At 58.6% G+C, this 12,701-nt stretch overlaps 1 protein-coding gene across 1 annotated transcript; it reads right to left on the bottom strand.

Moving 5' to 3' along the window:
* Window positions 1-7,293: 7,293 nt before the first annotated feature.
* TMEM35B (transmembrane protein 35B) lies at window positions 7,294-12,253 on the bottom strand. The gene is made up of 3 exons (XM_019547536.1): window positions 12,128-12,253; window positions 10,720-10,900; window positions 7,294-8,532 (listed from the first exon to the last, which is right to left on the bottom strand). The coding sequence occupies exons 1-3, from the start codon at window positions 12,251-12,253 to the stop codon at window positions 8,402-8,404; spliced, it is 438 nt and encodes a 145-aa protein (XP_019403081.1). The 3' UTR covers window positions 7,294-8,401.
* Between the last annotated feature and the right edge of the window lie 448 nt (window positions 12,254-12,701).

Here is a 12,701-nt window from a genome sequence, read left to right as displayed (position 1 = left end):
GCCTGCACTTTTTTTTTCCTGTAGAACTGGGGATTTGTTTGGGAAAGGACTGACTTGTATAAAGCCCAGAAGAAAAGGCCTTGGTCCTGACTGGGAACCACTGATTACCACTACAGGGAGGACAGCAGCAGTATCCTCTTATTGAAGACACTGACTAGGGTGCGTGCTTCATGTTCTTTATGCAAGATGTTTCTGTCATCCCCACTATTTTACACACCTTGTACATTTGGAGCCTTCTAGAATTGTCTGAAAAGAGTTCATAAAATTAAGACCAATAGGACACAATTTATATTAGGCAGAACCTCACTAATTTGCTCCAGTGAAATGCCTCCTGCAGGAGGTAGGGAATCCTGATCAGGATACACAAAATTTCACACATTTCAAATTTGTACTAAGAGAGCTTTCATAAGGTCCCCTTAAGTTAAAATTTTCAGGCCAGCGAAGAGCATCAAACTGTGAACTACGGCCATTAAAACCTAAATGGCCAAGTAAAACAACCTGGCTTGATTGTGTTCTAGTTGCTCTTTAAATTTGCAATGACTCTGAAAGCAACCAAATAGAGGCTCTACCTCTTTTTCTTTCTTTCTTTTTTTAAAGAAGTCCTCTCTCCCTGCCTCAACTCTGAAATCTTTTTCTTTTTTGTCACTTTTAACTCTATCCTGTATGAATAAAGAGCAGAGAGATGCAAATCTACCTTACCTTCTGCATGAATTAAGTCAAAGGCAGCCAAACTACAGCACAAGTGACAAAAGTGGCAAGGACAGCTTCGGTGTATGAAAACAGATCAGAGAAGGCGCAGACACCACACCTGCAGAAAACAGAGCTGCAGATTGGATTGGGCAAGGGGATCAGACTGGGCAAAAGGGTTAACCCCCCCTGCTGAGTTGTCATCACAAGTAGCAGTAGGCAATCAGGGTTTCTTGGGTGTGAGAGCACTGTATGCTTGGAGACCACATGCTGCCATCAGACATAGCTGGGCACTCACCAGTCTGAAAAAAAGCTCAGCTGCCCTCCCGAAGCTTTCCCCCTTTTCCCTGAGTGCCAGAGACAGAACCGCTTTGTGTCCCAGAGAAGGATCTCTATGTCCCAGCATTTAGGCCATCAGGGACTTTACAATGTAACCGCACTCAGATCACCAGCTTCCACACTTGCAAGGTTTCCATCGGACATCCAGGGCCTGATTTTTGCCAGGCACCCAGGCTGGGTTGCTGAAGACTTGATACTCTGATCTGGGCCGGGCTTTGGACACATCTTAACTCAATAAGCATTGGCTGCTGAGCTCCTTTGGAAAGCCTGACCCCGGCTGGAGGCACCAAACACTCATTATATGTCATGAAGACACAACCAACATGAGCCTCTTACCTGCATTGGCTGAATTTTCAAATGCATTCAAGGAACAGGGAGTTTGCTGCGATGCAAAACAAGAAAAGATTTGTTTTCTGCTGAGATTCTTCCTCGGCCTGAGCAATTTTTGCTAAGCAGCTGCAGCACTCGGATTGGGATATAGATCATCATAATGGTACCTGGCCCTTGCAGCCTGCTTTGTCATCAGTAAATCTTAGAGCACTTTGCAAAGGTGATGCATCCTTCTTCCAACATCATTGATAGGGAAGTTACAGATAGACAGAGAGAAAGACAGACAGACAGATACAGTAGATAGATGGAAAGCAAAAAGGTAGATAGATAGATAGATAGATAGATAGATAGATAGATACCGCTCAATTGATCCAGCCCAAACTCCGTCATCCACACACTCATCTGCACTCAGCCAGGTCACGCATAGCACAGAGAACGATACAAGAGGTGGGTGTTGCAGCCTCTGCCCCTGGCCTTTCTTCCCTTCCTCCTTCCCTGCCCAGGAAGCAAAAGCCAAGGCTCCCCTTGCCACAGCAGAGCTTCCCTGGCACGTCCTGCAGCCAGCGCTTTCAGGGTCACAGCAGAGTGGCAGCTCAGCCCAGCCCACAGCAGCTCGGGCGGGTGCGGGGGTGCCACCTAGCAGGGAAGGAACCGAACATCCTGGTGACTTTCCCATCCCTGAGTGCTATCAGCTTGTCCACAGCAGGTCACAGGCTTTCCAGGCCTCCCTGTGCAGCAGGGCTGTTGCATGAGAGGCATGCACTGGTGTAAGCTCAGGTCACTGAGAGCTCCCAAAGCCTGTCCTGCTACAGCCCTCCAGCTTCTCTTGGGAGAGGAGGAGATCAGGATTCGGCCCCAGCCTCAAGGATGGCCCCATCCAAAGCGTGGCCAAGTCTGCACATGCCCTCCCAGGAGATGCTGCCCAAGGCCTGGAGCAGGGAAAGCTGCTCCCAGCCGGCGTCTTACCAGGGCAGGCTGGCTCCCAGGCAGGCCGTGCTCCCCTCTCGGCTGTGCTTCGCTGTCTGGCTGAGCCGGGTCTCTGGGAGGCCTTAAAGCGTCTGGCTGGGTTGTGCTGTGGGGGGAGGGAGCCGACTGCCCTCCCCAGCCCCTGAGCCACGGCTCTGGCAAGGGTTAATCCATCTGGTATGGCAGGGGCAGCTGGAGGCAGGCAGGGCACCTGTGCATGTATGTAACTGGGGATTCCCCAAGCAGCCGGCAGAGCTCGGGGGGCTGGGGCCGCTGGGAGACAGGCTCAACCCGTGCTGGCTGGCACGTCACACGCCTACCCCACATGGGGGGCAGGTGGGAACAATGGGCCCTCACAGCCCAGCCTGGCATCCAGGGCACGAGGTAACCGGGATGCTGGAGCAGGAGGTGGAGGAGACCCCAGTGTCACCGGCGCAGCCCTCACGCCCACACCATCTTGCCCAGCGGGAGGGAGCCGGGCAGCGCGGAGCCAACGCAATGAATGGCCCGTGTGTGGCGTCAGGGATAAAAGCCCCTTTCATTGCCTGCCGCCCCTGCTGCACAGACAAAGCAGCATGGCACCTGCTGGCACAGAGATGAGCCCTGAGGGGCTGTAGGCCCCCCTGAGCTCTGCCCCCAGCCAGCTCACAGTAGGACTGGGGCCTGAGAAGGGGAATGGGATGCAAAGGAGTCAGACATCCCCCCCACCCACCCTTGGGAGCTGGGTATTACCCCCTCTCCACCAACTGGGAAACTGAGGCACGGAGCAGGAGAGTGACTCACCCACGGGCCGAGTCGGGGAAAGACCCTAGGTATAGTAACCTGGCCCCCACCCTCTCACCTACACCCACTCTCAGTCATACAGGCAGTTTCTTTCCTACCATTACCCGAAGTGGATGGAAACCCCACACTTCCCCCCCAGGATTCACAGGATCGCAAGGCTGGAAAGGGCCTCCAGAAGCAGCGTCCGGTGCCCTGCAACTGCAGGCAAAACCACCCCACTACTCACACCCATGGGTGCCCGACTGCCAACGCAAGGGCTGCCTATCGCAGTTCACAGCTCAGTGGGCAAGGAGGGTGCAGGAATTGCGTGCTGGGAGCAAGCAGCCCTCAGGTGTACGCCGAGGGCAGTGTGTGCAGATCCCCTGTATCAGTAGAGAGATGCAGGCAGGGAAGGCACTGGTAGGACCAGCAGGCATCTGGGGACTCTGAGCAGCTGTTGGCAGCTTGTTCGAGCGCCCTGGAGTCGGACGGGGAAGTTGAGTGTGCCCACGTGGTGTCAGGTTTCCCCCGTGCGCAGCTCTGATTGAAGCGGGCACTTCCGGGGTCTGCCCCTGGCTGGCTTCAAGGCCAGACTCAGAATCAGCCCCGAGCTGCCCCGCAAGCGCACGCACGGGCCAAGTGCTCCATGCCGCCTAGGACAAGGGTCCTCCAACCGCGCTTTGCAGCTTCATCCTAACTGAGCACCCGGCATCTGCACCGAAGCAGGGCACGGCCTGGAAAAAGCACGTGCACGCCAAAAACATGCCACTGACCCCGGCACAGGTCCAGCCGCAGACAGAAAAGTAGCAGGGCTCTCCTTAAGCTTCACCCACACCATCGGGTCCCACCCGAACAGAGACCAGCTGTAATATCTCTGGGCATTCAAGGTTGCCCCCAGGGCTCACAGGCGACAGTCCCTTAGCAGGACGCCTCAGGCTGTCTGCAGACTCAGGCAGCCAATGCTGCTCTGGGCTTGCTCGGGGAAAGCCTGGCGTGCTGTGCCAGTCCAGGGGCTGCCGTTCTTACACAGTCCCGACGTCAAAGCATCGCCTTTCCCCTTGTCATGAGCTGGACGTCAGGAGCCCCCTGGCCATGAAAGACCCCTGAGCTCCTCAGCTGTGGGAGCCGGTGGGGGCCTGTGGCACGGGCTGGGGGCTGTGCATGTTCAAGATCTCCTTTCCCAGCCTCTGCAGCCCTGCGCTGCATGCTAGACATAGAGAAGACAGTCCTTCCTGTTTCGGTAATGAGTCAGCCCCCCGCAGCCCCTGGAGTCGAGCAGGGGATTTCAACAGCCACCACATGTCCAGAGCAGAGCCCAGAGCTCCTCTCTGCTCCTGGCTGCCTTCCCCTGAGTGATTGCAAAGTACATTACCCAGTGGGCCCAGCCCCTTAGAGCAAAAAGGTCCCGCTCCCTGTGGGAGGGCACAAAGGTTGCTCTGAGACTGTGCTGCCCACAGCTTTCCCAGAGCTCAGTTCTCCATTTCTGAAGCCAAGAGCAAGCACCTCCAAGGTGCCGGCCCTGACCCCGTCCTGCTCTGACCCCCAGCACAGCTGCTCGCCTTGCAATGGTGGGGGGAAAGCAGCTCTTTGGGCTGGGTGGGCAGCGCTGAGGAGCAGCTAGCTGAGTGATGGGGCTGTGCCTCTGGGACACTGACCTGCGGGACTCCAGGCTGCAGGGAGTCTCTGAAGAAAGGCTCCCTGCGAGGCCAGATCCCGACACCTGGTCCATTCCCAAACACCATGCACAGCTCCCGCAGCAGGATTTAGCCTGAAGGGCGCAATGACAGCAGTAAGAAAGCTCATGCTCCGAGGTGAGGGTTGTGGGGGACAGGAAAGACTCTCTCTGGGACATGGCAGCGTTGCAGGAATTGCCTCCCCCTCTGCAGCCTCAGAAATCAAACAGGCTCTGTGCAGGCAGCCTGGTCTGTTCAGTGCTTGTGGGCCTGATTCTGCATCACCAGGCTGCAGGGCCACCGGTGACACGAGTCCAGTGCGAATGTGAAGCTACAGGTTCAAGCCTGGCCTGACTCCTGTGTGCCGGACAGGATCAGGAGCAGCGCTGGGTGGGCAAGGGTGCCCTGCCCCAGACGAACCACGGGGAGGGGATGGGGGCCATAAACCCACATGGATGAAGAGCCAAGAAGCCTCAGCCCAGCAGAGCCGGCTCCAAGCCGTTGGCCCAGGGGGAGGAGGTGGTTTGCTGTGTCACTTGCTCCCCAGATCTGTGACAGGTGGCCAGGCACATTTTTCTGCGGCTCCCGCCCGCCCCCCCAGTGGCTGCGTCTCCTTTCCATCTGCCTCCGAGCACTGGCTTTCCTCTCATCTCCTGCTTCCAGATACAGGGTGGAGAGGGCAGGTTGGTTTCTTCTGCTGCAAGGTAGAAACGGTTTCCATCGCTGTAACCGGTGGGAAGGCTTCTACCCAGGTCTTCTCACAGGGGCCAAGGGACCCTGCTAGGCACTGGAGAGCCGTGGGGTGCACAGGGCCGGCTCCTGGGCTTGGTGCTGGGATGCCACGGCCCCCGGGAGATGCCTGCGGGCTTTAGCCCCCATGCACTTGGGCAGGAATCAGTTACCAGGAAGCCCCTGCCTCCCGCCCAAGTGTGTGTCTCCCTTGCCAGGGCTGCCTGCTAGGGCTCAGGGCACATGTAGCGCTCTGGGAACTGTGAGAACAGTGCAGCCTGTGCCCGGGCCTCTTGCTCCAATTGCAAGCCCTCCAGGGAGGTTCAGGCTCAGGCAGTGGCTTGATAGCTTTGGAGATGTGGCTCCAAGGCCTCCATGCAGCCCTGGCAGCAGCCCCCCACCTTGCCCACTGGCCCCAGCGGCCCTGGGCTGCCCAACGTGGGGCTGCCAGGTTCAGCAGAGGCTAGCACCAAGCCAGGCTGGAGCAGGGCGCCGGGGGCATGGAGTAGGGACACCTGTTCATGGTGCTTTGCATAGCCCCCAGGCAGCTGCCCAGAAAGGGAGGCGGATGGTGCTCCTTTAAGAACAGGAGCCAGGGAAATATGCTGGGAATGCTGCCAGCGATGGAGGTGAGAGGGGAGGGAAGCCTGGACTTCGGGCTCACCGGGGCCTGGATCTCAGAGGGCCACCCCCTGGCTAGCAGCTGCCCTCCCGAGTCCTGCGCTGCCACCACACCTGTCACAAAGGATCCTGTTCAGCTGGGCTGGGGGCTGTTGAAGAAAAGCAAGTGAAAGCTGCCAGGGCATGGGCCAGACGGGCTTCCCCTTTGAAGGAGGATGCCTGCCTGACCACCCCTTCCCCAGGGGATCCAGCTCTGCTAGCTGGTGGCCCCCAGAGATGCAGCATGCCTGCCCCCGATGGCCCATGTAGCAGGGCACTCCTTGCACCCCAACCTCAGCCCCTGCAGGAAGTGGTTACCAGGGTCGGGGGGAAGCCTCGTGAGGGCCCCAGGACCCATATTCCAGTGGGCACTCTGAGATACAGGGGCCTATGCCCCGTGCAGGATGGCCCCATTGCACTGAGTATGCCCATCCCGGTCTGACTAGCTGCAGCTCTTCCCCCCTGGAAGAAGTGCAGCCCCCACAAGGGCTGACCCCCTGGCTCCCAGGCCGCCAGGGCTGTGCAAGGGAACACGGTCCTTGCACCCAGGGGGCTTGCACAGAACGCCCCTCTCCCAGCAGGGGTGGGGAACAAGAGGCTTGTAACAGGAACGGCGCAGCCAGCGCCGAGCAGGCGCAGGGGCCCCCTCAGAGCTGTGCGGCAGTGACTCATTTGCAGCTGGCAAGGCTGCCCGGGTCTGCCTCCTCTCCCACCCACGCAGACCTCTGCCGCCCTGCAAGCTGCTTCCCAGCATGCATTGCTGCTGGTCAGCCGAGCAGCCCTGTGCACGGCCCCCGAAGAGCCGCATGTGGACAGAGCGGCTCCCCGGCCAAGATGCCCTGCATTCTTCCGCTTTTGGCCTGGGGCTTCCCCCCTCCCCAAGTGCCCAAACTTATTCGCTCGGCAGCTGCTGCCGTTCACCGTGACCCCAGGAGGGAGTCAGCGGGGGCTCCCGGGGTGGTCACAGGTGTGGGCTCCCCCTGCCCAAGCCCAGCCCTTCTACCCTCTTTCCCCGCTGCACCTCCCCGTTGCCCTGCAGAGGAATGCCTTGCTTCTGCAGCAGCCCCACAAGGCGCCATCGCCCCCACCACAGGCCCTGGCCAACCCAGCGAGCAGCCCGATGCGAAAGGTGAGACTGGAGGAAAGGTTAGAAAGAGAGGCTTTATTTAAGAGTCAGAGGCTGCAGGACATGCACAGCGCCAACCCCATAACGCTGCCACCCCCAGGCTGGCCACGTGGGATTGTCAGCCATAGAGCAGGGGCATGCCACTCCCCATACAGAGCCCCCCAAGAAGATGCCAAGCTGGTGGCATGTCAAGCCTGGACCTTGGGGGTCTTCATGCTGGTCTCCAAGCCTGGCTGCTTCTGGGACGCAGATGGGCTCCCGCTGGCCTAGCAGAGACAGGCGGGGCCGTGGGAAGTTCAGAGGGAAGGCAAGTGCAACAGGCCGGCGCGGGGGGCTTTGGAGGGCTGGCTCACAAGGAGGGGAAGCCAAGGGGGACTGGGCTGGGAGCGGAGCATGGGGCTGCACTGGGACCCCTGCGGCTGGTTCGGGGAGAACGAAGGGCTGAGAAGGGAGGTCCCAGCAAGAGGCCCGTCGGTCGCACCACATCCGTCCCAGAGCCAGTGCAAAGCCCACCGGAGTCAGAGCTGGGAGGGACCTGTCCAGAACCTCCAGGCCGGCGGTTCAAACCCAGCCAGGGGTTGATGGCTCCCTGTGCCTAGCACTGGATCTCAGCCCAGCTCCTAGAGGACCCCCCCAGCACAATTTGGCAGCCTCAGCAGAGGGACTGAGGGTTTCCTGGGCCTTGAGCTAAGTCCACCTCTTGAGGGGCTCATGAAAAGGGGCTCACATTGTTGTTTCCCATTCAGGACAACTGCCAGGGCTTTCCGCCAGCTCTCACAGCATCACACAGGGTGTGGGCCACAGCCCAGCTCCTGTTATGCTGCACCCCAAGAGGAGAGATGGGGGGTGCAGGGATCAAGACAGAGAAGCCATCCAGCCACTGCCCTCAATGCAAAGCTACCAGGGGGGCAACTGCTCCCAGTCTCCCTTGTACAGAAAGGCAGCGGGTCCACCCAAAGGAGAAGCAACCCCATGGGTTATTCAGCACCAGGTCCACCAGCGGGGCCTGCCAGGAACAAAAGAGATGTCGGCTGCATGTGAACTGGCAGGAAGTGAGGTCCTCGCCATCCTTCTTTGGGGAATCATACCATCACCTCCTACCAACCAAACCCACACTCTGCTCTTCTAGTTACTCAAATTTTGGCTTGGCCCTTCCCTCCCTCCCTCGTATGTTGAGCAGCAGCAGGAGGCCAAGGCAGACTGTGGCCGGGGCACACATGGCAATAGACTCCTTCAGCGCCAGGAGGGTGTAGATGGAACCTGGGGAGACAAAAACCAGAAAACATGTAGGGGAAAATCAATCAATCAATCAATCAATCAATTAGGATTTGGTCCATTAAAGAACTCAGAGCCGCTCCTCACGGGGCCAGGCGCAGGTAGAACTGGAGCCTGAAGCACACAGCTCCAAAGAGCTTCAGTGCAAAATGGTGCCGGGGCTTCAAGGTGTCATCATTACGCTTCAGAGTCGGCAGACACGTGCAGTGTGTGGGGGCAGTTTGCTCATCTCCGAGCTATTCTCTTTGCTCGCTTGAGCCTGCAGGTAGCCAGCGTTACTAGCCCAGCAGGCTGTGAGGAAGGGGACTGTGCCGCACAAGCCATAGGCAGCGCTTCCTGGCAGCTAACCGTGGCGAACACCTGCAGACAGTAAACCCAGGGCCCTTCACGCCCGGGCAGCACTGCCTGCCCCCTCCTTGCCTCAGGGGCCGATCTAACAGGATGGGAAAAAGCAGATTACACCATCTCCCTCCGCCCAGTCCCACGGCAGGCAGCTCCCGTGCAGCAGCACAACATGGCACGTGGCTCTGAGCTGTCTGCCAGTCTCCCCCTGGCATCTCTCCCCAGGACTAAGCTAGGCCGGGACTATAGTCTTGACACCCCTAGTTCTGTTACTGACCCCCAAGCCAGGGCCCAGTGGGTAAGGGGAGGGTATGACTGGAATCAGATGTGCACATGCTCAGCCCGGGGGCTTGCAGGTTTCATTACGATCAGCTCTGAAATGAAGGTCTCTCAAGTTACATCTACTGGCCCCCAATTCCAGCAGCCTCCAATTTCCGGCCCGCAATCAAAGGGCCATCACTTAAGGCTCACTGCAAACGTCAACTCCTGCTGCAGGCAAGGACTGAGAATCCAGGCTCTGGTTTTGAGCCATTGCTTCCCTCTTCCATAGGGACACAAGGGCTTGCTAGACAGATACCTGCTTTTAACCCTTACTTTGTGGACACAGACCTCCTCCAAGCCCTGCTGCTGGGAGGCCATGGGACGGTTTCTGGGCCTCACTCAGCAGCAGATGAAATTCTCCTGGCTGCTCCCCAGTGTAAGGGGAGCCCCTATATTACCTGGCTTCAGCTTGGCAAGCAGTCACCAGCAGCACACAGCTCCCGTCCCCCCAGTGTCTGCACCAGCTCCCAGTAGCTTTCCCGTGCAATTCAAGATGCTGGTTTTGACCTATAAGGCCCTAAACAGCCTGGGCCCTACATACCTAAGGGACCCCCTTTTCCTTTATGCCCCATCGTGATCCCTCAAGTCAGCTGAGAGCACCACGCTGCAGGTACGATCAGCGGGACAAGTCCACTTGGTGACACCACGTGGGAGGTTACTCGGAGCTGCACTTCGGCTCTGGAGCTCCCTCCCTCCTCGACATGCGCCCCAGCCCGAGTCTGGCTGTCGCCCCAGAGAACTGCAAGACCTTCCTATCTGGACAGGCACGCAGCAGCCAAAGTTAAGCAGAGCTGCTACTCAGGTCCCTGCTTTTAGTTTGTTATTTTATTTAGTATAGTTGCCCTTTTTCAGTGGTCTTGTTCTCTGACAGCAGTGATCCTCAACCAGGGGACCTCAGGGCACTGCCAGATCCTTTGAAAGGGGGCCACAACATGCAAGGAGAGAAGCAGATAAGAGCAGGCTCAAGGTTGTCCCTGCCTAGCCAATCCCCCACCCCCACTGCCCAGCCCCTCTGCAACTAGGTAAGCACTGTACTAGATAAGATAGCTTTTGAAATTGGTTGCCAATCAATGCATAACATGCAAGGAAGGGTGCCTTTCGTCCAGTGAGGGGTGCCTCGAGGCCTAAAAGGTTGAGAGCCACTGGTTTACTGTAAGCCCCCTGATCCCTTGTGGGCAAGTATAAATAAACCATATAAATAAATACATACATAAGGAAAAATGGGAGACTCCTCCCCGCCTCCACGATGTGCGCGGAGGCTATCGGGGAGGAAGGGAAACTCCCAGCTGAAAACCGAGCAAAGGAAAGAGCTGGTTTGGGCTGCAAACTTATCCAGTGAAGCCATGGGAAGAGTCTGGCAAGGGGTCCCTGGAGGCAGCAGAAGAGGGGACGCCTGCCTGGCCCTCATTCCCCAGCTCAGGATGTCAGGGACATCCTAGAGGGTACAGGAGTCTTCATAATAACCCGGCCGGTGGGCAGTGCCTAAGCCTGTGCCCAGCTCGCCCTTACCAATCATGATGATGGTGAGCACAAAGTTGCTAATCTCTTGCAGGAGCTGGGGCCCGAATGCCAGCAACAGCCCGGCCACCACTTCAATCCAGCCGACCACCTCCAGGTACCGGACCGGCTCCGGTTTGTAGCCAAATTCCTTCAGGGGAAAGACGTCGGCGAACTGCACGAACTGGGACTTCTGAAGGGGGAAGACGGCATGGCACCAGCATTGGTGGGGGCTCCAGGCCTCCCTAAGTTTCCTTCCTGGAAACAGGGGTGCTATCCCTAAGGTCTAGCACCATGGCCTTTGGCGCGGGAGGAGACGGGCAGCCTCGCCCACTGCCTGAAGCCCCCACCAGGGCTGCAAGAGGAGCAGAGCCCCCCTCCTCAGCCTCCCCCAGGAGGGGTATTTTGAGCTGCACGAGATAGTCACGCGGCACAGGCGGGGACTGCCGCGTCCAGGCGGCTGGCATCAGCTCACAGCTCCCTCCCTCCCCACCCAGCCGTTCCCACACGCTCCTGCTGCAGGGCCCAGTCTCTGAGCAAGCAGCAAGCAGGACCCGAGACCTTTCCCAGCAGATCTGCAGGGCCCTCCAGACACAGCTGGAGCACACCGAGTCCTTTGCAAGCAGACTGCCATCTTGAAAAGGCAGCTGGTGGCTCAGGAGCCTGTTTTCCAAGAGGGCAAGGCACCCGCAGCAGGGAGCGGGGCAGCAGGCCCTCAGGCCTCTTGGGACCAGTCCGCACCTAGGAGGGCTCCGAAGCATCACCAACCTGCTCTGCAGAGCAAAGCCAGCACCCCCTTCCAAAGCCACCGCGCTCCCTGCCCAGGGGCCATTCAGATGTCACACTGCTTTCCTGGGCCAACACTTCAGCTTCTTGTGCCAATGTTTACAGACAAGTCTTCCAACGGGCACGGGGCGTCCTGGCCTTCAGGCTGGTGGCCAAAAGCCCGCTCAGGCCTTAGGACAGCTGGTTCCCACCAGCGTGTCCAAAGCTGCTGGATATCTAAGCCCCGCTGGAGCTGGAAATCCCCAGGGCCCTCTGCCTTCCTGCCTGGAGGCCGTCTGAGGAGTTCCCCGGGGCAGATCAGGGATCCTCACAGCCGTGAGACTACAGGGGAGCTCTGGTGCCGACGGGGCTTCAGGCCAGCTCTGCAAAGGACTTGTCACACGCCCCTGGCACTGGATCTTCCCAAAGGCTCAGCTCCCAGGCAGGCTCCAAAACACGCTCAGAAGAGCCTTAAAGGGATGCCGCCAGCTGGAAAGCTAGCCCACAGTTTTTAAATAGGGAGCTTGGCTGCCATGACAACGAGGGCTCTACATAAATGCATCAATCGTGGGCATCAGGTATTAATTAGCCAGATCCCCGTTTGGGCCGATCAGGCACCATGAAAGCGAGGGCCCCGGCACGCTAGGTGCTGTACCAACACGCTGTGTGCGGCAAACATGGCAGCTCCGAAAAGCCCCGTGTGCGTGTAGACAAGGAGTCTAAGAAAGGAGTGCCCAACCTGCAGCTCGCAGGTCAAATCCAGCTCATGGAGCCATGGCATCTGGCTCACAACCAAGCCCCAAACCCTGTGTGGCAGGTCCAAGCCGGACCATGCCCCCTTCCCCACCCCCCACACTGCTGGATTGGGGCTGGGCCATGCCCCCTGCCCTCCTCCATGCAGTTAACTGGGGGGACCCTGGACCCGGCTTGGGATCACCAGCAAGTCCAGCCCCTAGACAGACTGGGCACTGCCCACCAGGCCTGCTGGGCAAAAAGGTTGAGTGCCAGTGGCCTGAGATCATGCAACCAGGCAGGGGCAGAGGCAAAAGCAAAGCCCCGTTCCCTGCCCCTGCCCAGCCGGGATGCACCCACTCTGGTGCCAGGCCCTGTGCATGCCCCGTCCAACTGGGCTCTTGTGAATCACGTCGTTTTCCCCCCAGACACTTTTTCTTCTCCCCTTGCAGGAACCCGCACAGGGGACCTGGACTCCTGGGGTGCAGAAACCGACC

This window comes from Crocodylus porosus, unplaced genomic scaffold (genome assembly GCF_001723895.1).
Source record: "Crocodylus porosus isolate Cpor-Errol unplaced genomic scaffold, CroPor_comp1, whole genome shotgun sequence".
Lineage (NCBI taxonomy): Eukaryota > Metazoa > Chordata > Crocodylia > Crocodylidae > Crocodylus > Crocodylus porosus.
This window is presented reverse-complemented; position numbering and strand designations above follow the sequence as displayed.

Excerpts from the sequence above, each read along its gene's own strand:
- TMEM35B (XM_019547536.1), bottom strand. The coding sequence starts at position 12,253 with ATGCCATGGCTCCATGAGCTGGATTTGACCTGCGAGCTGCAGGTTGGG. Across the intron at positions 10,901-12,127 it reads TTGCCGCACACAGCGTGTTG|AAGTCCCAGTTCGTGCAGTT; the intron begins GTACAGCACCTA and ends TTCCCCCTTCAG. Across the intron at positions 8,533-10,719 it reads GCTCACCATCATCATGATTG|GTTCCATCTACACCCTCCTG; the intron begins GTAAGGGCGAGC and ends TTGTCTCCCCAG.